This window comes from Sciurus vulgaris (genome assembly GCF_902686455.1).
Source record: "Sciurus vulgaris genome assembly, chromosome: 7".
Classification (NCBI taxonomy): Eukaryota; Metazoa; Chordata; class Mammalia; order Rodentia; family Sciuridae; genus Sciurus; species Sciurus vulgaris.
Genome location: NC_136467.1, coordinates 114,642,612 through 114,666,943, shown reverse-complemented (window position 1 = coordinate 114,666,943; position 24,332 = coordinate 114,642,612). Strand labels below are relative to the sequence as shown.

Below are 24,332 nucleotides of genomic sequence, written 5' to 3'. Positions count from 1 at the left end.
TCTGAGGAGCATCTTGGCACATGCCCACGTAGATAATGGGAGACTAGTGTCTGGGGCTGTATGTTAGCTATTGGGGTGGTTATGCTACAGAATAATTCCCCAAATCTCATTTGCTTACATTTGCTTACAACAAACATTTATTTTTCTCAATCATGGATCTTCAGGTAGGAGAGGTTTGGCTGGTCTTGGTTGATCCAAGTTCAGCGAGGCTTCCCTCTAGGCTATTTGGATCTAGTCTGCCTGCACCTAGAGCATCCAGTTATGCAGTGGCAGAAGCACAGAGGTCAAGCCAAATCTAAAAGCACATTTAAAACTACAGGTCTGTTAAAATTTTGGGGGGCAAAGTAAGTCATACGGTGGAACAATATCACCATGTGGCATAGGAAATAGATATACAATCATTCCTCATTATCTCTGGTTCCAGGACACACCCTTTCCCCCTGCAGATACCAAAATCTGCAGATACTTGGATTGGGTATATAGCTAAGTAGTAGAGTGCTTGCCTACCATATCCGAAGTCTTGGGTTTGATCCCCACCATCACAGAATAAAAACAACTAAAAAATAAACAAAATCTAAAGGTGCTTAAGTTCTTTATGTTATGTAAGATAGTGTGGTGTTTGTGTACAACCTATACACATCCTCCTATATACAGTTGGTCTTATATCTGTAGATTCTGCATCTGTGGATTCAATCAACTGTGGATCAAAAATATTTGAAAAAAATGTACTGAACATGTATAGACATTTTTCTCATCATGATTCTTAATCATATAGTATAGCAGCTGTTTATATTGGGTATTATAAACAATAGATGATTTTAAAGTATACAGGAGGATGTACATAAGTTACATACATTTTATATAAGAACTTGAGAATTCATAGGTTTTGGTATCCTCAGAGGGTCATGGAATGAATCCCCTGTTGATGCTGAGGGATGACTATATTTTGAATCATCTCCAGACTACTATAATACATAATGCAATATAAATCCTATGTAAATATTTGTTATACTGTAGTTAGGGAGTGATGACAAGGAAAAAGTATTGTACATGTTCAGTGCAGATGGAATTTTTTTTTCTGAACATTTTCAGTTTGAGGTCAATGGGATCTGAGGATATAGAACCTGCAGCCACCAAGGACCTGTAGTATAATTCCATCACTGGGAGTGAATGGTTGGGAACAATCATCTAATCACCTCAGGTTAAATGTAAAACGATTTCTTATTGTGGGTTGCACTCAGAAATACTTGAAAGGTGCCACTCTAGAAGGTCATCGATCATTAAAGCCCTCCTTATCTCTGTTCTTGACCACTCTCCTGTGGCTACTATTGTTGGGCATACTTTCCTCTTCAGACTCTCCTGTCTCAACTTCTGTAGTGGTGGGTACACTGTCCCAGCTTCTCTGACCATCTTGCAGTCCTGGCTGAGGCTTCTTTTCTTCTGCCTGTTTTAAGAGTTGTCCATTCTGGGACTACCCTTGGCCTTCCTCTACTTTACAACCCTTAAGGCTTTAACGGACCCTTTGGTGATTTTTTTTTTTTTTTTTCTTCTTTTTCTTATTTGGTACTAGAGATCAAACCTAGGAACTTGTGCTTGCTAAGCAAGCACCCTACCACAGAGCCACACCCCTAGCCCTAGTGTGGACAGTCCCCAAAGCCTCTAGGGCTGGGGAATAGCTCAGTGGCAGAGTGCTTGCTGAGCATGTGTGAGATACTGAGTCCACCCTTCAGCATGGATTGGGAGCAGTGGCAACCACTTTGATCCCACCTCTACCCTCAAGTTCCAAACACCTACTGCCATTTCATACTGGATGTTTCCCTGGGCCCAGGCTGAACTTACCTCCCTCCCAACCTCTTCCTTTATCCAACTTCCCTATTTCCATGAAGGGCTCTGTTTTAGTTGGCTTTTTTCATTGCTGTAACTAAAGGGACCCAACCATAACAATTGTAGAGGAGGACAAATTTATTTGAGGGCTCAGGGTTTCAGAGGTCTAAGTCCATAGAAGGCCGGCTCCCTTCCTTGGGACTTGAGGTGAGGCAGAACATCATGGTTGGAGAGTGTGGAAGAGAGAAGCAGCACCATGATCAGAAAGCAGAGAGAGACTCCACTCACCAGATACAAGTACATATGCAAAGCCACGCTCCAGTTCCCACCTCAAGCCACACCCTACAGCTTCAGTTAACACTCAGTTAATCCCTATTGGGATTAAATCCGCTGACTGGGTTAAGACTTTTACAACCCAATCATTTCTAATCTAAACCTTCTTGCATCGTCTCACAGGAGAGCTTTTGGGGGACACCTCACATCCAAACTGTTTGGAGATGAGTTAGCCTTACTCAAAATCTTCAATCATCAAAAATCTTCTCTGCGCATCCCTTCCCTGTGCAGTCAACTGCCAAAATCCATTTAGTCTACCTCTGCCCTATTCCTATTTGTGCTGGAGTTTAAGAGAAAACAATTAATTAAAAGTGCTACTGGGGCTGGGGCTGGGGCTCAGTAGCACTTGCTTAGCATGTGTGAGGCACTGGGTTTGATCCTCAGCACCACATTAAAATAAAGGCATGCAGTCCACTTACAACTACAAAATAAATTAATAAAAAAATCGGGGGCTGGGGAGATAGCTCAGTTGGTAGAGTGCTTGCCTTGCAAGCACAAGGCTCTGGGTTCAATCCCCAGCACCCCCCCCCCCCCAAAAAAAAATCATAGAACTATAAACAATATAAATTAAAATAAAAGTGATACTGATTGTGTAAGTCAAAGTACACACTTAAATAAAGTAAAATATATACCCCTCCAGTCCCAAATCTCTTGAGATCAGAATGACTAGTGGTTTCTTATTAGTTGGTTGGTGGTGTGGTTTGTTTTGTTTTATTTTGTTTTGTTGTACTGGGGATTGAACCCAGGGGTGCTTTACCACTGAGCCATGTCCCCAGCCCAGTTTTTTTCTCATTACTCTGTTTGAGACAGGGTTTCACTAAGTTGCTGAGGCTGGCTTTGAACTTGCGATCTCATTGCTTCCGCCTCCCAAATGACCAGTGTTTTGTAGCATGGCTTTCCAGACTTCCTGGGCACACTGGCTCATGATTTATTTTTCATTCCCTCTAATCTGCCGTCACAATTGAAACCCTCAGATGAAGAAATCCCTGGTAAAAGTTTAATTCCAAATGAAAACTGTTTTAGGGTTATTTTTAAATTATTATTATTATTATTATTATTTTGGTACCAGTGATTGAACCCAGGGGTGCTTTACCATTGAGCTATATCCCCAGCCCTTTTTTACATTTTTTTTATTTTGAGTCAGGGTCTCACTAAATTGCGTAGGGTCTTGCTGAATTGCTGAATCTGGCTTCAAACTTGTGATCCTCTTGCCTCAGCATCCCAAATTGTGGGATTACAGGTATGTGCCACTGCTCCTGGAAGGGTCATTTTTAAAAGCAGACTTAATTTTTGTTGATGTTATTTGGGTGATAAAAATTAAGAGAAAGGAAGGTTAGGTGGGAACCATGTGGCGGGAGGAGCTGGCTAGAATTCTGAAGCATCTCTGGAGGCCCTGCATGGTTTGCAGTGGATGTGACTTCCCTTTATTGCAGGGGCTACTCTGACTTAGATATTATTGGAAAAAAACAAAACACATTCCAGAGAGGTCAGGAAGGGAGCTTACCTGAGCTCCCTGTGGGGTTTGTAGTGAACCCGAAGGCACATGCCTTCTCTATGGGCACCCTAAGTTCTAGGTTAGAGTTCTGTGGGTACCCAGATTCTGTGTTGCCAAAAACACCAATAAATTTTTATGGTCCAACATATGAATAAACATTATTTGATAACCTTTTCATCTGTGTTCCACCTCTAGCCCTAAAGCTAAACTCATCCATCAGCCTAAACTCAGCATGTTCCTTCCTTTTATTTGTTTTATCATTCATCTAACAATTCTTAGGGCTGGGGATGTGGCTTGGTGGTAGAGCACTTACCTGGGATGAATGAAGTCCAGGGTTTTATTCCCAGCACCACAAAACAAAATATACATTGCTGTATGGAAGAAGTAAAGATGATTAGGACTTGGATTTTGTCCTTGAGAACTCTCAGTAGTTTTGGAGGTCCAGTCCATCCATGATGAATTGGCCCCGTGGCTTTGGGTCTGTGGTGAGGCAGCATATCATGGCTGGAGATTATTGTGGAGCAAAATCACTTACATACTGAGCAAGGGAGAAAAGATGAAAAATCCCATTTTTTAAAAAAGGTCTGCTATTCAGATTTTTAAAATTTATTTTTTATTTCCTGTGATGTTGGGGATCAAACTCAAGGCCTTGAGCATGCTAGGCAAATGCTCTACCACCCAGCCAGATAGTCAGATTTTTATGTAAAATTGATTTTTAAGCATTATAAGTAAATAAAACACACTTATGAGTAATCTTTTTTTTTTTTATCATTTTGACTTTATCTCCATTGATAATTTTGGCTCTTGAATCCATAGTAATTCAGAGTGGTATGGGTATAAGTCTCCTGCCTCCTTGTGGTGACTAAGGACTGTGAGAATGAAGTTATCTCAAGAAGTCAAAGGGGCTGTGGCACTAACACTGGTGTGCAATGACCCAGGAGCTGATGAAATTGGAGAAAGGACAGTTCATCCGAAGGGAAGATGAGGACTGGAATATTGCCACTGTTCCTGTGGATGTGGCAGAGAGCCATTGTCCTCTGGGGTGCCTTACTGAGGGCAGTCAATCCTGCATATATCTAGACTAGGGGTCTCAAAAGAAAGACTTTAGAGACCAGACAGGAATGAACCCTAAGGCTGTGGTAGTAAGATTGTGTTGCTTAGACAAAACACACCCCCTAGCACCATTTGTGGTCCCTGGAACTGGGAATAGGACCTATTTATTTATTTGACCTATTCATCCTCTTGAGCTAACACATTCCATAAGTTTAACTATTGTGTAAATTAGGAAAGGAAAAATAAACACTATTGGAAAATGGGGAGGAAAATGGCTCTTACTTCCCATATTTAGGGGTTCCATGAACATTCATATGTATGTGTATGCATATGTATATACCCACTATGTCTCACAAATCCCTCTAATGTAGTACTTTATTTCAGTATTTCTCAGTTTTTGTACTGTGACTCACAGTAAGAAATACAGTTAACATTGTCATCCAGTACAAATGAACATTAAAACATAAGAAATTGACAATATTCCTTTCTCTTGACCTATAAAAATGTTGACTGCATATGGTTCAGCCTACATATAATGCAAACACAAATTTTATGCAATGATACTTCCTTTTTTTTTTTTTTTCTTCTTTTTTTTGCAGTAGTGGGGATTGAACTCAGGGCCTTGTGCTTGCGAGGAAAGTACTCTACCAGCTGAGCTATCTTCCCAGGCCTCCCTTGCTTTTTGATACCCATCAATTTATTCATTGAAATGCTGGTTACAGTATACTAAATTGACATCACTACCAAATCACTACCAATACCACGAAGTCACAACCAATTGCCTTATTTAATCTTCACAACAATTTTTAAGGTAGGACTCATCATCCTCTCCTATTCCCTTTAAAACACCCTGGGAAGAGGTGACTTATTCCAGGTAGCTCCTATTAATTATTCACTGGCCATTTGTTGTGTGCCTTACTCTTTATCTCATTAAATCTACATTCAAAACCTCTTTTGGCAAATATGAAGTTTGGAGAGATCAAATCACTTGTTTCCAGGCAGAGGAATAGCAAGAGGCAGATTTCAGATTTGAATAATTTTTATAATAGCTAAGTCCAAGCTATTTTTACTGCTTTGGAGCAAAGACCCAGATCCTAACTCTGGACTTTGTAGCCCAGTTTCTCCCTGTGGGCTTTCCTTGTCTTTGAGAGAAGGGCACGTGCGCGGAGTGTGCTTGTGCCCTCTTGCTTGCTCTTTTAAACTTTCTGTCCCGCTACACTTTCTCTCAGGCCTTTGCAGGGGCTTTTTAGAATATGTTTTATCCTCTAGACCACCCCCTCTTCCAGCCTACCCTGCAGCTGGAAGTCTTCACTGATCTCCATCTCTCTTCCCTGCCCCCATCAGGGACGGAAGAGGACCACCTCTTTCCCTCTTTTCCAGATGTAGGTCTGTCAAAGACTCTCCAGTGAGGAGGATGACGAATGATGACCCGGGAGCCGAACGGCAAAGTGCTGATCCCTCGAAAAGAGAGGGAAAAGGATGGAAAGGGAAGTCGGGGGCGATGAGAGGGGAGTGCAGCCGCTGCACACAAGTAGTCCAAAAACATCTGGACCCAAGCCCCTCCGCTGGGTCAATAACTTTGCTTTCCTCAGGAAGGCGTGGAGAGGTGCTCCAGTCAATCTCCGTACTCCTTCATCGGAATTGGGCTTTACTTCTTCATTTATTGCAAACCCCCAACCCACCAGACGGTTCCGGAGTGTTTGCCTCCAGCTCCCTTTACCCCGCAAGACAGCGCTCCCGTTTTCTCCCAGGCTTCCTCTCTTCAGGTCCCTCCCAAACCTACCATTCTCCGGTTCAGGGGGCGGAGTTGTGACTCTTCTCCGGTTCCTTTAAGGAGCGTCGGCTCCTCCCCTTTCGGAATCGCGGTCTGACGCCGGATGACAGCAGCGAGTTCGGTATGTCTATGCAAATAAGAGCCCCCTGCGGGCCAATGGGGAGCGGAGGTGCCGGAACCGCGGACCAATGGGGCGGGGGCGCTGGGGCTCACCATATAAGGAGCGGCCTCGCCATAAAAGGAAACATTGTATCTCTTTATATGGGGGGAAGGGTCGGGGGATCCCTCCGCCGCCAGCGCGTGGTCCCGGCCCCCTCCACCCGCCGTCTCGGCTGCGGCCAGCAGCCCCTGCCCCCCGGGGGACGCTGACGGCCGCCGGGCGCGCCGCCCTAGCATACGGACAGGGGGCGCTGCGCGCGGCCTGGGGCAACCCGGGCCACAGGGGCAGGAAAGTGAGGGCCCAGGTCGGCCCGGGCGTGCAGGGGCCCCTAGTTAGCAGCGACGGCCGCAGCAGCTATAGCCGCACTAGGAGCAGCAGGAGTGCCGGGTTTAGCCGGGAAGCCCATGGCGGCGGCGGCAGCGGCTCCGATTCCTTGCTGACTGCCCGTCCGCCCTCCTGCATTGAGCGCCATGTTACCGAGCCAAGCTGGGGCCGCGGCGGCTCTGGGCCGGGGCTCGGCCCTGGGGGGCAGCCTGAACCGGACCCCGACGGGGCGGCCGGGCAGTGGAGGCGGCGGGACTCGCGGGGCTAATGGGGGCCGGGTCCCCGGGAACGGCGCGGGGCCCGGATCGGGCCGCCTCGAGCGGGAGGCTGCAGCAGCGGCGGCAACCACCCCGGCGCCCACCGCGGGGGCCCTCTACAGCGGCAGCGAGGGCGACTCGGAGTCGGGCGAGGAGGAGGAGCTGGGCGCCGAGCGGCGCGGCCTGAAGAGGAGCCTGAGCGAGATGGAGCTCGGCGTGGTGGTCGGTGGGCCCGAGGCATCTGCGGCAGCCGCCGGGGGCTATGGGCCGGTGAGCGGCGCGGTGAGTGGGGCCAAGCCGGGTAAGAAGACCCGGGGCCGGGTGAAGATCAAGATGGAGTTCATCGACAACAAACTGCGGCGCTACACGACCTTCAGCAAGAGGAAGACGGGCATCATGAAGAAGGTACCAAGCCCGAGGCTGGTCGGCCACCGGGGACCAGGAGGGTGGGTACGCACAGGGGGAGTCGGGGAGCTAGGCAGAGCTGAGGCGGAGGTGCGAGGCGGCGAGTCCGCAGGAGGTGTGTGGGAGGGGATGGTTGTTACCCGCTGAGGGCGAAAGGGGAGGGGCCGCCAGGGAAATGTGGGGAGAGGGGAGATGCCGCAAACGTCCGGAATAGAGGGAAGAGGCACTGGGGTGGGAGTGACCAGCGCAAGAGAGGAAGAGAGACCGGGCGGAGTGAAGGGGTGAGCCCTGGCTGCCGGGGAGGTGGCTAATGAGATGCCGGGGTCAGTAGGTTCGGTGCACCCTGGTGTTAGGGAAATGCGTCCGAAAAGCAGGGAGGAGGGAAGATACAGAGGCGATGAGACGGGAGCTGTATGACAACAATGAGCGAGCATGTGTGGGAAGAAGGTGGGCAGCGCTAGGGTGGTGCTGGCTAGAGGATAGGAAGGGTTAGGGACCAGGTGAGGGAGCCGGGCAGGAGAGCTTGTGCTGCCTTGAGTAACCAGCGGGGACCAAGTCCCGCCCTGGCCATGTGTCTTCCGTTGCTTCCATTGGAAACCTCATGCTCCAGGCAGGACTGTCAGCAGAATCGCCTGTCTTTGGGGCAGGTGGGGTTTCCAACCCTAGGGAAAATCTGTGCATGGACTTTTGAGGGGAGGTCAGGGAAGTTTGTAAAGGTGCCTAGAAATTCCTCCCCGGAGTCATCTGGGGGTGGGGTGGGGGGTAAGAAGATATGGGAATGGGTGGAAGCAGAGGAACTGGGAAACAAGCTACAACCTTGGGAGAACTGACTGGTGTTTTCATCTGTGTGTGCTTCCAAGGTGGGTTGTGGAACTTTTTTGGGAGTAAGGATGCTATTTCTGGGGTTCCCTTCTTGGGCTCATGGCAGAGTATTTGGTGCCATTTCCCATCAATCCAGACACTGTTATATCAGTGTCCCTTGTTACTTGATCATCAGTAGAGAAGATTGTGAGGGAAGATGGTTCATGAAGGAAAGCTTGCTTTTATTTTCCTTCCTTCTTTCCCTCCCTCTCCCTTCTTCCTTCCTCCCTGCCTCCCTTCTTTTCCTTCCTTTCTTCCTTCTCCCTCCTTTCCAAGACAAAGTAGGAAAAAAGGTTAGTACAGTATTTTAGAGCAGAAGAAAAAATTAGGCCATGGCAACAGGTTAGGGCCTAGAAAGAACCATCAGTTTGTGGCTTAGGTGGTCCCTAATCACTAATGTGATGTGTGAATTCCAGTGTGGTGGGGTCCTTGCCCTGTCCCTGTGACAGTGAGGAGAGAAGGAGGCTCCATCCGCTGGAAGCTAACTGGGTCCCTCCATGTTGCCTGAGGTTAAGTGCTCCATCCTTGGGGAGGCAGTGACTGTTTGCTGGGTACTTCTGTTCAAAGGAGAGGCATGGGTAGTTTTACTTCTCACTGCTCACCTTTATATATCCAGATGGGACCCTTGTAGAGTCACTAAAGGTGAAGGTCATTATAGAAGTGGGGGCTGGAGATCGCTGTGTAATTCTCTTTCCTATTTCCTGAGGAAGGTTGAGGATAAAAAGTTTTCTGACTTGCCCATCTCCCTCCCCACCCCCCAGGCCTACGAGCTGTCCACGCTGACAGGGACACAGGTGCTGTTGCTGGTGGCCAGTGAGACAGGCCATGTGTATACCTTTGCCACTCGCAAACTGCAGCCCATGATCACCAGTGACACCGGCAAGGCGCTGATTCAGACCTGCCTCAACTCGCCAGACTCTCCACCCCGCTCAGACCCCACCACAGACCAGAGAATGAGTGCCACTGGCTTTGAAGAGCCAGATCTCACCTACCAGGTGTCCGAGTCTGACAGCAGTGGGGAGACCAAGGTGTGTTTGGATCACATATGTAAGAGGAGGGAAGGGAAGGGGATCTCTTTCTCTACCTGGCTCAGTATAGGTAGAAAGGTGTCTACCAATCTGGGGTAGAGCCAACTTAGTGCCCCTTATCCTAGGGGACAGGTGTCCATCCTCCATTCCTGACAGGAGGCCGGCCCCCTAGATAAGCGGGCGGCCTCAGTGCCCATATAAGGCCGGCTCGGGCTCCACGCCGGTCTCCCGCCCGCAGCCCGCCTGCCTGGCAGGGCCTTTGCATTCCTCCCGCCAGCTGTCTCCCCGCTGGGGGCGGGGGTGTTGCTTAGCCCTGCCCTCCTGGCAGGCCGTGTCGCCCGGGAGTAGGAAGGGAGCACTTCGGGTCCCAGGGTCCTGGGAACTCAGCACTGTTGGCAGGCAGGCTGACCGACTGGGCGGGGGACTACCTTACTAGCTAGCCGCCTATCCCTTCAGGATGTTGGGGCCTGTGCTGTTAGGGAGTGTATTCGCCTGCTGCTAGGGATGCCGGCCCTAGTTACGCCTCCCCCTTCCTATTCCCGGTAAGGAGATGGGGCGGGGCTTCCTCCTTGCAGTCCGGGGAGCTCCACCTTCCGGGTGTGTCTTAACTAACTAGCCAATGAAAGGAAGCGGCACTGTTTGCCTTAGCAACGCCTCCACCAATCAGGGATCTTAAGCCCAACTGCTTAGCAAACATCCCTTATTGACACCCCCCCACCCCCACCCCCTTTTGAGCCCCCTAGTTAACTCAGTTTGATTTAGTCTTGTTGGCTTGGTTTTTAGCTCCTGGCTTTCTCCTTCCCCTTCTAAGAACAGAGCTCCCCCAACTTTGAGGAGAGTCAGTACTCCAGTCTCCCCCTCTATTAGTTCCTACACCTGTAATCATTTTCAGACCCTTGTAGTAGGAGGAAGTTCTGGTGGATGAGTAAGTTACTAGGTAGTTTAAGTCTTAAGCATTTAGCATAGTTCTTGATTGCCAGAGCTCCAAGATCTCGCTCAAATCCTGAGTTCCCTGAAAAACTTTCATTGCAGAAGCCAGGCAGGTCAGAGCTGGAAGAACCCTTTTAAAGAGAACATAGTATTGTAGTCCCCTCCTGTTTATAGAAGAGGAAGACTGAGGCTTAGAAAAAGAAAGTAATTATCTGAGCTTCATACAGATGGTCACTGCCAGGGTGACAACAGGCCCTGGTTGTGATTACCACAATCCACTGGGGCAGAGAATCCAGGGGGTTCTGATGATGATAATCATAACTGTTATTGTCATCATGATCATAAGAGCAGCAGATAAGTATTTGTCATTATGTGCCAGGTAATATTCTCTAAATGCTTTTGAGTGTGTTATTAATCTTTTTTAATCTTCATAGCAATTTATGATGTATTGTCCTCCTTTTTTTCATTTATGTTATTTTTATAGGGCTGGGGATTCAACCCAGGGTCTCACAAATGCTAGGCCAGCTATCTACCACTGAGCTACACTCCAGCCCTCTGTCCTTTCAGGGGTGGAAAACTAAAGCTTAGCAGCTTCATAACTTGCCCAAGGGTCATGCATCAGATAAATTTTGGAGCTGGGATTTTAACCAAAGCACACTGATTTCAGTATGGGCTCTCAATTCACACAAAGCTTCTGGGGGGCGGGGTCTGGTAGAGGCTTACTATTTCATCTTTACTCTGGGTATAGGATACACTGAAGCCGGCGTTCACAGTCACCAACCTGCCAGGTACCACCTCCACCATCCAAACAGCACCTAGCACCTCTACCACCATGCAAGTCAGCAGTGGCCCCTCCTTCCCCATCACCAACTACCTGGCACCAGTGTCTGCTAGCGTCAGCCCCAGCGCTGTCAGCAGTGCCAACGGGACTGTGCTGAAGAGTACAGGCAGCGGCCCCGTCTCTTCTGGGGGCCTTATGCAACTGCCTACCAGCTTCACCCTCATGCCCGGTGAGTCGCAAGAGGCAGGGAGAGATTCATCCTCCCTGGGACAAATTGAGCATGCTCAGATGGGTTTAGGACTGGCATGAGGAGACCCTCTTTCGCTGCTTAGAAGGAAGGCAAACAAGGGTTAGAGCCTGAGGAAAACCTTACTCTCTTTGGCAGACATGCCCCTCCCCATTGAGACCCCTGCTGTTCTCATCAGTAAGTTTCAACTGTACATTCTGGCCATGTCTAGCTAGCCCAGCTGTGTTCCTCCATTGCCATGGGGACAGGAGACATTCCACTACTCTCCTGTCTTGACTGGAGGGCAGATCATGTCCTTGATGGGTCAAGGCCAGCTCCTGGGTCAGTTGAAGAAGGTAGAGGTAAGACCTGGGGAAGGAGAAGGAAGGAAGCCCCTGGAGAGGATATTCAGGGCATGGAGGACCTGTTTTGCTGCCTGGAAAGAGGGTTGGGAGTTTGGGACCAGTGTGCCAGACCCTAGGACTGGAGTGTTTAAACATGTTTGGTGCAGGTGGCAACTGGGCAGGATAGAGCCCAAGTAAGACTCTGTGTCTTGTAGGTGGGGCAGTGGCCCAGCAGGTCCCAGTGCAGGCCATTCAGGTGCACCAGGCCCCACAGCAAGCGTCTCCCTCTCGGGACAGCAGCACAGACCTCACGCAGACCTCCTCCAGCGGGACAGGTATAACTTTTAGCCCTGTTGCCCTTCCCACTCTGTCTCATCCCATTAGGCCAAGCAGCAGATATCCAGCAGTATCCCTCCTGTACCTAAAGTCAGAGAATTTACCTAAAGTGGAAACTGAGACATTTGGCATAATTTTAAGTAAAAGTCAGGTGAGGATAGCTGGGTTTTGAATCCTGCCTTGCAGTGGCCTGTGGATTCCAGGAGGAAATTAAGGATCACTGAAGTTACCTCTTTCTCATTTAGATTAGGAGAAGTTATTTGCCCTAAAACCCAGCATTTCATTAATTACCAGGAAGGATTTATAGGGCAATTATCTCCTTGTGGGAGGGTGTTGTAGAATTTGAGTAGCCATAATTCCCCTCAGGTATTTTTGGTCATTTCAGAAATGATAGGATCTTCTCAAAATTACTTTTAAGTTATTTTTATTTCAACCGTATTACACAAAGTGTGGTCTAGGGACTGGGAGCATCAGCATTACTTGGGAGCTTGTGGAAATACAGAATCTTAAGCATCACCCCAAATCTATTGACTCAATCTGCATTTTAACAAGATTCCCAGGTAACTGTATGCATGCTAATGTTTGAGAAGTGCTTGTTTAAAAGATGAATTTGTTAGGTTTGAGTTTAGGAAGAGGGAGGAGGCATAAGAACAAAGAAAAAAAAGGGGCGATGATGGAGCACTAAAGGAAGAGAACCTTGAATTTTCCGGGAGTGGGTCAGTCCTTGAAATCTTAGGACCTGAGAACAAAGAATTCAGTAGGTGGACGATCCAATAGTACAAATGATGGGATAGAGTCAAAGGTTGGTGCTATTCTGTTCAGGGATAAGATGGGCTTTTCTTGGTTGAAGACTAAGGAGCAGAGGTATAGTCTTGTCAAGCTTCTGACCCCTGGGACATGCAAAAAGGCCTTGAAGACTGAAATCTGGGGTAGGAAGGGAGATATCAGGGGGTCTAGTGCCTGACATGTGTCTGTATTTTCCAGTGACGTTGCCCGCCACCATCATGACATCGTCCGTGCCCACAACTGTGGGAGGCCACATGATGTACCCTAGCCCCCATGCGGTGATGTATGCCCCCACCTCTGGCCTGGCTGATGGCAGCCTCACCGTGCTCAATGCCTTCTCCCAGGCGCCATCCACCATGCAGGTGTCACACAGCCAGGTCCAGGAGCAAGGTGAGGGGAAGGGCAGGGTTGACAGAAGGAGGACCATTTCCTCCCTTACACACTCAAATGTTCCACCTCCCACACTGAGGTGTACGTGCTCACACACTGCTTGGATGCCCATATATATTTCCTGCACAAATACACACACAGAGCTGTGTGTTCTCACACACACTGGGACACCTGAACTTGTCTACTTGGACCCTCATACCTGCATATACTCTCCAGACATATTGGGGCACTTAACCTTGGATACTGACTCTGAGACTCACCAGTCACTTGTGCATTTATTGCCATTCCTCCAATATCTGGAGGATCCTCTTGAGCAAGCATATGAGTGTGTATCTCTTGTGGTTTCCAATGCAGGTGGCGTCCCCCAGGTGTTCCTGACAGCACCATCTGGGACAGTACAGATCCCTGTTTCTGCAGTTCAGCTTCACCAGGTAGGTGGGGGCACCTGTGACATCATCCCACACAGCTACATCATCTTCACCTGGCAGGACGTTGTTACCAGTTGGTCAAAGCCAACAGTCCCCATTTGTTCTGCTCAGACCTTTGGTGGGCAGGCAGGCAGGCCAGCAGCAGACTGGTTGATCCTCCTGCCTATTTCCTCATGTACCCCCTTCCCTCCAGATGGCTGTGATAGGGCAGCAGGCTGGAAGCAGCAGCAACCTCACGGAGCTACAGGTGGTGAACCTGGATGCCGCCCACAGCACCAAGAGTGAATGATCCGCCCGCTGCCCTGGACAGATGGCCCAAGGGACGGCACCACTTATTTATTGTTGCCTTTTCACGTTTTCTTTACACACATGTTGACGGGCCGCAGGAGAGAGGCAGGGAGGAGGAGCGGGCAGCCACAGGACTACGCCCTCTCACTCCAGCCAAAGAAATGGGCCTGCCTGCCCTCCACCTGTCCTCCCTCACCTCCCCTTCCTTCCTGCTCCATCTCCTATTTCTGTTGATGGTGGGGCTGTCCTTCCTCCTCAGACTCCCCTCAACAGCTTGGCTCGATGTTTGCCATGAGTATTAGCTTACCCAATGGGACCGTGTCCCACCTTCCCACTCACAGGCCTTCTGTGGGACTGGGCACTGTGTCCTCCCCTGAGGAAGCGCTTGGGGCTCTCTCTCCAGCCTCCTTGCTGACCCCAAGTCAGCACTGTGTCTGCCACAGGCTGGGTCAAAAGAGCCCTGTACCTTCCCCTCAGGGAGCCAGCTGAGGAGATGGGAGCTTCTTCCCTCATGCTGCCGCCCTCTGCCCCTTCAGCTCCTGGGTAGCTGGGCCTGTGCACTGGGCAGGTTCCTGGGGCCACCTGCCCTGCCTTGCCATTCCCCATGGGCCTCCAGGGGCTCTTGGGTTGGAGGGAACCACCAGCGTTCCCTTCTTCCCTTTGTCTTCCCCCCACTCCTCCCAGCTGCTTTAAAGTTGATTTTGAACTTTTTATTTGAGGAGACGAAGTGAAAACAAATCTATAAATATATATTTTTAAAATATTTAACTTTTTTTTATGGCGTTTTTCTCATCCCCCTCCCTACCCAAACTCCCCTTCCCTGGGGAGCCCAAGGGCTCCCCAGAACTGGCTGGGCCCCTGGGGACAGAGTCACCCCATGAGCTTGGGGTCCACCAGTGTGTTGGGGAGATTCTGGGATCACCCGGTCCTGAGTTGTTTCCAGGAGAAAGCCGGGGGAGGGGCCCTCAGGCCATGCCCCGACGGGGTGGGGAGGGTGACCCACAGCTCTGGGCCTCTTTTTGCCCTTTAGGGCTGTTGCTCGGGAGAGGGAAGAGGGAGACCAAATGTGGGGGTGGGGTGGGAGGGTGTCAGGTAGAGGCAACTGACTTCATTTGTGCCACACACATGGGCATTGCAGCCTTGTGCTCTCCCAGGCCTGCAGCTGCCTGGGGCCCAAGTTGCAGTGAGCAGGGTGGGAACTGGGAGGGGGAGAGGCAGGAATGGGGGTCAGAAGTGGGAGCAGCTCTTGGGCTGAGTGTAGAGATGGGGAGCCAGAAATGGGCAGCTCTCCCAGGGAGTGAGCAGCTACTGTAACTTTTTTAAATTAAGACAAAAAGCCTTGAAGAAAATGACTTTATTTTTCTAAGTGTAACCTCAGTATTTATGTAATTTGTACAGGGGCCATGCCCCACCCCACCCCTGCTCCCTTAGGGTAGAACTTGAGGGTGGGCCACCATGGGGGAAGATTTTTACCCATGTCAGAGTCTACCTTCACCACCTGTATCCAGAAAGGGAGCTTTTTCAGAAATGGGGCAGCAATTGGGGTGGAGTTTTATTAACCCCTTAACGACTGCCTTCCGTAGGAACAAGCCTGCTTCTGTGATTAAGTGAAGGGGTGGGGGAAGATTCTACGCACAGCCTAGTTATCAAGGGGATGATTTGCCGACACATTTAAGAACCTCCTAACCTCTAACCCCCATTGCTGTCTTGCCCCAATTTGGAATACCAAGATGGAAGTCGTCTTTCTAGGCTTTCTCCTGGAGATAGCTGGGGCTTATGGGTGGTTTTCAAGGCTGGGGCATGGCAAATCAGGGGCCAGAGTTGGGGAGCTTGGGACTCAGGTCTGTAACTGCCCAACCCCTTTTCTCTGCTCTTGTTTCACTCCACCACCACTCACTCACTCCCCACTCCCCCACCCAGAGGAGGAGATGTTCATGAATTCTCTCCTTCCCACAAGACAGACCCAATGAGTGAATCAGGCAAAGTGCTTATAATGTGTGTTGTGTGAGTGTGGCCTTGGGAGAACATGCATGTGAGGGATGAGGTGGCATTTACATGTGGAGCAACCCTTGGTATTTCCCTTACTTGATGGCTCTGGGGTATGTGTGTGTGCCTGAGTGAATGTGTGTGAATGTGGGGTGTGTGTGTGTCAGTGGTTTCTACTTCCCCTGGGATACTGACCCAGGAATAGTGGACATGATCACAGTCCTATGTACAGAGCTTTCTTTTGTATTAAAAAAAAAATACTCTTTCAATAAATGTATCATTTTTGTGCACAGACTGTGGGGTCTTTGGCTGTTTTTCAACATAGGAAGGGAGATGCAAACATGAAACAAATCCCAAAGCTGTTCCAAGAAGCAAATCTGGCTGTTTGATGAAAATGGAATGTTAAGGAGGTGCTTTGTGCTGTTGAATTCTGTGTGAACAAATATGGGGGTGGGAGCTGTTTTTCCTCTGCATGGTTTTTTGCTAGGTGCTTAGGCCAGCAGAGTTCACCGATTTTTAATTTAATGAGCTAAGTGGGACAAATTACCTAAAGTACTGCGGATGTGTTTGGGGAAGTCATGGCACGTGACCTACTGAAAAGTCGAAACAGCCCAAGGGTGGAGGGTGGGTTACTATGTTTCAGAATGGATTAAGTAACCGGAGATAGATTATAAGGAAGGCAGAAAGGAAGTTTTAGGGTTGAGTGCATGGAAAGGGCAGCCTACTCCCGCTGAGAAGGAACAACCAGACAGTGATACTGCACTCTGGTCGCGCTCCGCCTTCACACGCCCCCTCTACTAGCAGGGGGCCCGGAAGTAGTACGCATGCTCCACGCGCGCCGTTCCGCCACACTCGGCGTGAACCGCGGTGAGACCCGTAGATCGTAGATGCTAGGCGGTGCGCGCACTCGCCGTGTGACCCGGAAGGGAGCTGCCGAGGAGGCGGGACCTGGACGGCGGGTCCCAGCGAGGACCGGGCCGGACGGCGGGAGGTGAGAGGAGGTTTCTGCGCCCGACCCAGTCCCTTCCCCAATCTCTGCGGTCCCTTACCCCCTCTCTATGGGGTTGCTGGAGGGAACCAGGTCTTATTCTTTGAGATTTCGCTCTGTCCTGTCAATCTTCTCTGACCGCGCCCCCCACCATGCCTACTTGGTTCCCCCATCCCTACCCCGTCCCTCAGTCCCATTCGCCTCGCTGCACAGGTCTCCACCGCCCCACCGTCCTGGAAGCATGGGCCTGGCCTTGCTATCCGCTGGGCGCAGTCTCTGTGGCCAGACATCACTCCCACACCTGTTTATTGCTCCCGGTCTAGGCCCACATTGGGCCTCCTCAATTTTCTGCCCCCACTCCCGGGCGTATTCAGTTTTACTTCTCCCTGCACTAATCATTTGCCCATTGCTGAGTTGCTGGTTACCTCCCAGCCTCTCCCTACTCCCACGCTCAGTGAATCCCTACCCTCACTGAGGTCCACATCCTTCATGTCTCTTTCTCTTCAGTCCTTTTTTGTCTTCCGTTCCTGTACCCTGACACAATCTCTGCCCTGATCACCATTTCTTCGACTGGTTTACCTTACGCTCTTATGCTCACTATTCTCTTTTGCCTTTACACTGCTTATCACACGTCTTTTCCTAAACATTCTACTCCCTTTTGTAATCTTCTGACTTAATAACTCATTTATCTGATAACTATCTTGTAAGAATAATAGATTAATATTAGACCATGTTTACTGAGCACTCATATGCTAGATTCTGTTTTGTTTATTTGTTTCTTTGGTGCTAGAATTGAACCCACGACCTGGTACATGCCTGGCAAGCATTCTACGGCTGAGCTACATCCCCAGCCCTAAATGCTATTTGGGCTAAATGTATTACGTTGGTGGTCTTATTAGTTTTTTTTTTTTTTTTAACAACTTCATGGGATAGGTGTGAATATTAACACCTTATAAAGAAGGAAGCAGACTCAGATTTTAAGCAACTTGTTCAAAACTATGCCAGTGTGAATTGGAATTAAGAATCAGATTTATCTGACCTCATTCGCTACCCTATACCCTATGAGTACTACCTCCATCTATATCTAGCTGACCTAGACCCTTACCATACAGCATAAATACAGGGTGGTACCTGGTCTTTTCCTCACACAAGTTTATCTGGTCCCTAGGCTACTCCCCCTTTCTCAAGACTCATACATTTTCCCCATCCAGTCATCTGCCCCCTACATCCCTGCCTCCTTTCCCCTCCTTCTTTGTATCGTTGTGGCCCACCTCTATATCCACATTCCAGCTTTACCCTATCCTGCCCCTCCCCCAGCCTTCTGGCCTCATTATCTCATATGTTGCTATCCTTCATGCTCACTCCTGTTAGCCTTCTAAGTTTTGATCTGTATCCTTTAGCCACCCTACTATTTACTGTGGAGACTGTTCTGCTTAACTGTTAACTCTCTGTATTGTTACCTTGCTTGTTACTCTTATTGTCTTTGTAATCTTTTCCATTTCTTGAAGCCCTTTATTTCATCCCCTTGATATATTCACTCCTTCTCTTAAAAATCCCAAAGTAGATTCAATTGTTCATTCCATCTTATTCTTTACCTTTTGTTTGGCCTCTAAATTCTACCATGTAGCCTGCCAATACCACCCACCCTCTCTCAGTTCCAAGAGTTATTGTACTCTGTGTGGTCTTTCTTTCCCCATACTGTCTTATCTTTCTCTTTCTGTATCTCAGGAGATCAGGATGATAGGAGAACGGCGTGCTAGGGACCTTATGGTGCCCTTGGGGCCCCAACTGCAGGCATATCCTGAAGAACTTATTCGACAACGGCCTGGACATGATGGACGCCCTGAATACCTGATCCGATGGAGTGTCCTGAAGTGTGGGGAAGTAGGCAAAGTGGGTGTGGAGGAAGGCAAAGCAGAGCACATCCTCATGTGGCTGTCGGCCCCAGAGGTCTATGCTAACTGCCCCATGCTATTAGGTGAGCGGGCACTATCTAAGGGACCTCAGCATGAACCAGCTGGGGGTTCAGGAAGCTATCCCCGAGATCCAGGAGGCCTGGACGATGTGGCAATGGGAGAGATGGAAGCCGATGTGCGGGCTCTGGTACAAAGGGCTGCCAGGCAGTTGGCAGAAGGTGGGACCTCAAGCCTCACCGCTGCTGTGCTCCACACCATCCATGTGCTCAGTGCATACGCCAGCATCGGGCCCCTCACTGGGGTCTTTAGGGAAACAGGAGCCCTGGACCTGCTCATGCATATGTTGTGCAATCCTGAGCCTCAAATCCGTCGGAGTGCGGGCAAGATGCTGCAGGCTCTGGCAGCCCACGATGCTGGTAAGACAGCCAGGGAAAGAAGGAAAACATTGGAGAGAATGGGGCTACAAGGAGTAAAAACAGAGAGATTTTCTAACTCTATAATAATACGTAGTATTTGGTGAATATCAATTCAGTGTAAAGGAAGCATATAGGGTAGTAGGTAATATAGCTACATAAATAGGATAAAATGTTAGCATTTGATTTATGTGTCCATTCTCAGTGCAGTGTCAGGAAAGAGAATGGGGTAGACTTGCAATTTTTAAGCTGTGGGTTGAGATTTATTGGTTGTGAAGTCAGTTTTTTAGGTTATAACCAATATTTTTGCAACATATCTGTATGTAGTACATAGTAAGTTTTGTAGCATGTTGTATGTTCCAGTTTTATGCGCAAGTGTTTGTTCCAGGTCACCATATAAAATATATTTTTTTTGCTGTGGGTTTTAGTCACAAAGAAATTTGAAAACCTCTAGGGAAGGAGATAGAAAGCCTGGGAAAGGCAGGGAGAAAGTACTGGGGATTGAGGAGAAGATACGGATTGGGTGTGGATTACAGGGAGTCGGGCTCACGTCCTTCTGTCACTGAGCCAGCAAGATGGCATCGAGCAGCACATGGATTTTGACAGCCGCTATACTTTGCTGGAGCTGTTTGCAGAGACCACGTCCTCTGAAGAGCACTGCATGGCTTTTGAAGGCATTCATCTGCCTCAGGTACTCCACTGCTATGGGGGAATGCTCTGTTCAAGGCATTTTTTTCTGAAACTATTGTTCAGGACTGTGTCAGCACAAAAGCCACCTGGAGATGTAGTTAAAGTGAAGGTTCATGTCCACTCCCATTGAGAATTTTAAAAATTAGAACCCAAGTGTTTTAAGACCTTCCTGTGTGTTTTTACACAAATCGAAGAGCTACAGGCCTAGGAATGAGACCTTTGCAATTTCTGTGGAGGAGAATATTAAGGGGGAAGGGAAGAGGCCAAAGCCAGGAAGAGATAAACCTATACCTAGGATTATGTTCTAGATCCCAGGAAAGCTGCTCTTCTCCCTGGTGAAGCGCTACCTATGTGTCACTTCCCTGCTGGATCAACTGAATAACAGTCCAGAGCCAGGAACTGGAGACCAAAGCTCCCTGTGCACCACGAGGGAGAAAAACCGGGGACAAAGGGAGCTCGAATTCAGCATAGCGGTGGGCAACCTCATTTCAGAACTGGTGCGGAGCATGGGCTGGGCCCGGAACCTCAGTGAACAGGGCACATTACCACCACGGCCACCTCGGTCTATCTTTCAACCCTGCATTTCAGGACCACCCCTTTTACTCCCCACCATTGTCACCATCCCCAGAAGGCAAGGGTGGGCCTTCCGTCAGCGTTCTGAATTCTCTAGCCGTAGTGGCTATGGCGAGTACGTGCAGCAGACACTGCAGCCAGGCATGCGAGTGCGGATGCTGGACGATTACGAAGAGATCAGTGCTGGAGATGAAGGCGAGTTCCGGCAGAGCAACAGTGGCGTGCCCCCCGTGCAGGTAAGGGACTCACAGTGGTGGGAAACTGTTGGGGATCTGTTCTGGGTGGGGCATAAACTGGGACTTCATGTAGGAGGCTCTGGTATGCCACCCAAGGAGAAAACCTTCCGGGGGGAATTGGAATGGTAAGAGAGCATCAGTCAATGAGGGGGTGTCATTTGAAGAATTGAGAAAACTTGGTGAATGTGGTGGGCTGTGGGGTCATGGAAAAACTCATTACCAGGAAGCAGAAGTGATACATGGAGATAATATCACCACTTCCATTGGTGGAAGAAGCTAGGAAAGAGTGTGGGAACGGAGACCATCAAGGTTAGGAAGAGAGGCAGGACCCACTCCTGATAGGGAAAGGAATCCTTTAGCTATGTGGAGGTTCTTCCAAACCTAGACAGGTGTGTATCTGAGGGTGTGATCCAGATCTGGGCTTGGGCATATTCTTTCAAGCTTTCACAGCCCAGATCTCAGAGCACTGAGCCCTCTCTGTTCTTCCCTTATGCCAGGTCTTCTGGCAGTCGACAGGCCGCACCTACTGGGTGCATTGGCACATGCTGGAGATATTGGGCGCTGAGGAAGCTACTGGGGATTCAGCTTCGGCAGCTGTGGAGAAGGGGGCAGGGGCTACTGTATTGGGCACAGGTGAGCCTAAGAGAGGACGTGGATAGCCTATCTCTGAACAGAGGAGTGATGTCTGGTATGAAGCCACTTCTGACTGGGAGCTTCCCCAGAGGTTCAGAAATCAACTCTTATTTCTGTTGGGTGCTGATAGCCCTATCCTTGTATCCTTAGCATTTCCCTCCTGGGACTGGAAGCCTGTGGATGGCCTCTACTGCTTGCCATACCTCCAGACTGAGCCTCAGAAGAATGAGGAATTGGGATACCTGACCCAAGCTGAGTGGTGGGAACTGCTTTTCTTCATCAAAAAGTTAGATATATGTGAGCAGCAACCAATTTTCCAGAATCTTCAGGAGAAACTGGATGAGGTATTGTCGACCTGAGATATGGGGAGGTGGATATTAAGGGATTAAGGATAATTGTAATGAGGTTAGGGGTGGAAACTCTAAAGGAAGTTCAATCTATGGATACCACATAAGGGGAGGCTAGAATTAGAGAGTATAGGGGTCTTGTTGGTGGGGGGAGACATGTGCTGTGAGGCTCTTAGTATGAAGTCATGGTGGGTCCATTACTATCCCCCAGGACCTTTGTATCTGCTTGTTCCTGAAATTTATATCCTTTGTATTGACAGAGCCTGGGTGAAAAGGCCCTAGGTGAGATCTCCGTGCCTGTAGAGATGGCTGAGGGTCTGCTGCGGGTTCTCAGTAATCGGTTTGAGGGCAGCACCCTCCGTGACCTGCTCAACTCCCAAATCTACACCAAATATGGGCTGCTACCTGAAGAACTAAGCAGTTTATCTTCACGAAGTCACTCCTGTACCCCAGATCCAGAAGAGGAGTCCAAGTCAGAGGCCAACTTCTCAGAGGAAGAGACCGAATCCCCCAAAGCAAAGACTGAGCCCCCTCAGGCAGAGGCAGAGCCTGTTAAGGCAAAGACTGAGCCCCCCATGGCCCAGAGTGATTCACAGCTGTTTAACCAGCTTTTGGTGACTGAGGGGATGTTGCTGTCCCCTGAGATGAAGGAGGCAGCCAGTGGTGAGTCAGATTCTGGGAGGGGAGGGCAAACACATTGGAACAAGCGCTGTTTGGGCCCAGAAGTGGGTGGCGAGGGTGGAGGGAAAGCTGTGGAGTGAGGTCCTTTTTGCAGGGGAGAATGGTTTGCAACTGTGCATCCATCTTCTTCCCTTTGACCTTGATTGTACCTGACCAAGCGCTACTCCCTTTCTTCAGTATCTCTGGAAAAGGAGAGTGCATTTCTCATGGTATTTCCATCTTCAGAGTTTGATTAGATCCTTCATACAGAATTGGAAATGTTCCAAATGCAAGCTGTAGTTACAAATAATATATTTAAATGTCAGTAGGATAACTGGGCTTGACCTTTAAAGACTTCCAGTGTGGAGGTGCCACAGTTCTTTTAGCCACTTGCCTTTCCCCCACCAATTTCAGAAATGGCTAGAGCTTTGCGAGGTCCTGGTCCACGCAGCTCCCTGGATCAGCATGTGGCAGCAGTCGTGGCCACTGTACAGATATCCAGCTTGGACACAAACCTGCAGCTTTCAGGGCTCTCTGCCCTCTCTCAGGCTTTGGAAGAGGTCACAGAGCGGGACCACCCTCTGGTCCGTCCTGACAGATCACTAAGGTTAGCATGTTACAGAGGGAAGAGGTTTGGGTTGAAGCTGTGGGCAGTGAGGATGATTGTGGGAAAGAAGCAATGAAGAATTAGAAAGACTGGGGGTGAAGGAAGGGTCAACCTGAGGAGCAGCTGAGCAGGAAGTAGGGTTAAAATATTCTCAGAGCCCTTCTATGCTAGGATTTTACATGCATTTATTTCATTTACTCTACCTAACATGAAGGAAACATTGATAGTATTGTTATTTCATTATTACTGTTAATATCAGTGTTATTGTTTGAGTGAGAAAATAAGTTTAGGGAATTTAAGAAACCTTAGCTCAGAGTTTTATAGATAGCAGAACCAGGAGTCAAACCTAGGTCCTTTTGGCTCTAGAGCTTATTTTTTTTCTTTAAAAACTGTTTTTCTTCCTCTTCCTTTTCTCAGCTTTTCATTTTTAAAGTTTTTTTTTGCTTCTTAATTACAAATAATAAACATAGTGTTTTAAATGTTTGCATTAAATTTATTTTTAATTGATGCATAAAAACATAAAAATTGTACTTATTGAAGTGGAAATAGAATATTTTCTGAGTTTGTGTTTTTAATATATAAGCAAGAGGTGGGTTGTTAAAATATTCCTTAAACTCTTCTGTGCTAGAGTTTTACATACATTCACATTAAATCTGCCTGATACCAAGGAAGCATTGATATTATTATTCCATCATTATTAGTACCAGTATTACTGTTTTGTTGGGAAATCAGGTTTAGAGAATTTAAACCACGTTAGCTCAGAGTTCTGTAGATAGCAGAGCCAGGATTCAAACCTAGGTCCTTTTGGCTCTAGAGGTTGTTTCTGTGACTGTGTGTTTCTGTACACCCCCTTAGTATGTCACAGAGCGTTTCCATGTCTGTCCACATGGAACCACTCCTTATTTTCATGACTGCATGGAACTCTGATATGGTCACAGCCAAATTCAAGTACAGTGTTCTAGTGAATCTGTTTTCCTTTACCTCTGTCAATATGGGATATCATTCTCAAAAACAATAGATTAAATCAGTAAAAATTTTAAATGATTTGTATCTTTTAATTTCTTATTTCTGATAAAGCTAGGCATATTTGCATGCATTTGTTGTGTTCTATAACAATTTGTTCTTATTCTTTACCCACTTTTTAATTGGGTCATTGCCTTTTTCTCAAGGATTTATAGGCATTCTGGATGTTAAACTTCTATTATTTATGTTTCAAATATTCAGTTTGTCTTTTAAAAAATCACATTTTCTTTTTTCTTT

At 48.4% G+C, this 24,332-nt stretch overlaps 2 protein-coding genes across 8 annotated transcripts in view; both read left to right on the top strand.

The window, feature by feature from the left end:
* The first annotated feature begins 6,706 nt into the window (after positions 1-6,706).
* On the top strand, positions 6,707-16,303 carry SRF (serum response factor). Of its 3 annotated transcripts, none has more exons than XM_079148101.1 (7): positions 6,710-7,625; positions 9,248-9,514; positions 11,193-11,454; positions 12,011-12,130; positions 13,116-13,307; positions 13,662-13,738; positions 13,929-16,303. In XM_079148101.1, the coding sequence occupies exons 1-7, from the start codon at positions 7,110-7,112 to the stop codon at positions 14,022-14,024; spliced, it is 1,530 nt and encodes a 509-aa protein (XP_079004227.1). In that variant the 5' UTR covers positions 6,710-7,109; the 3' UTR covers positions 14,025-16,303. The 3 variants fall into 3 exon arrangements, with proteins under 3 accessions (XP_079004228.1, XP_079004227.1, XP_079004229.1); XM_079148103.1 differs by lacking the exon at positions 6,710-7,625 and adding an exon at positions 7,871-8,485; XM_079148102.1 differs by lacking the exon at positions 13,116-13,307 and having other exon boundaries at positions 6,707-7,625.
* Positions 16,304-16,456: 153 nt separating this feature from the next.
* CUL9 (cullin 9) overlaps positions 16,457-24,332 on the top strand; it is a 34,920-nt gene continuing 27,044 nt past the window's right edge. For 3 of the 5 annotated variants that reach the window (XM_079148073.1, XM_079148074.1, XM_079148077.1), the window contains exons 1-8: positions 16,457-17,000; positions 18,726-19,329; positions 19,863-20,017; positions 20,325-20,825; positions 21,323-21,458; positions 21,609-21,802; positions 22,066-22,468; positions 22,880-23,072. In XM_079148073.1, the coding sequence (XP_079004199.1) occupies positions 18,735-19,329; positions 19,863-20,017; positions 20,325-20,825; positions 21,323-21,458; positions 21,609-21,802; positions 22,066-22,468; positions 22,880-23,072 (2,177 nt within the window). In that variant the 5' untranslated portion in view covers positions 16,457-17,000; positions 18,726-18,734. Of the gene's footprint in view, positions 17,091-18,725; positions 19,330-19,862; positions 20,018-20,324; positions 20,826-21,322; positions 21,459-21,608; positions 21,803-22,065; positions 22,469-22,879; positions 23,073-24,332 lie in introns of those variants that run through there. The other 2 variants (XM_079148075.1, XM_079148076.1) reach the window with 2 other exon arrangements.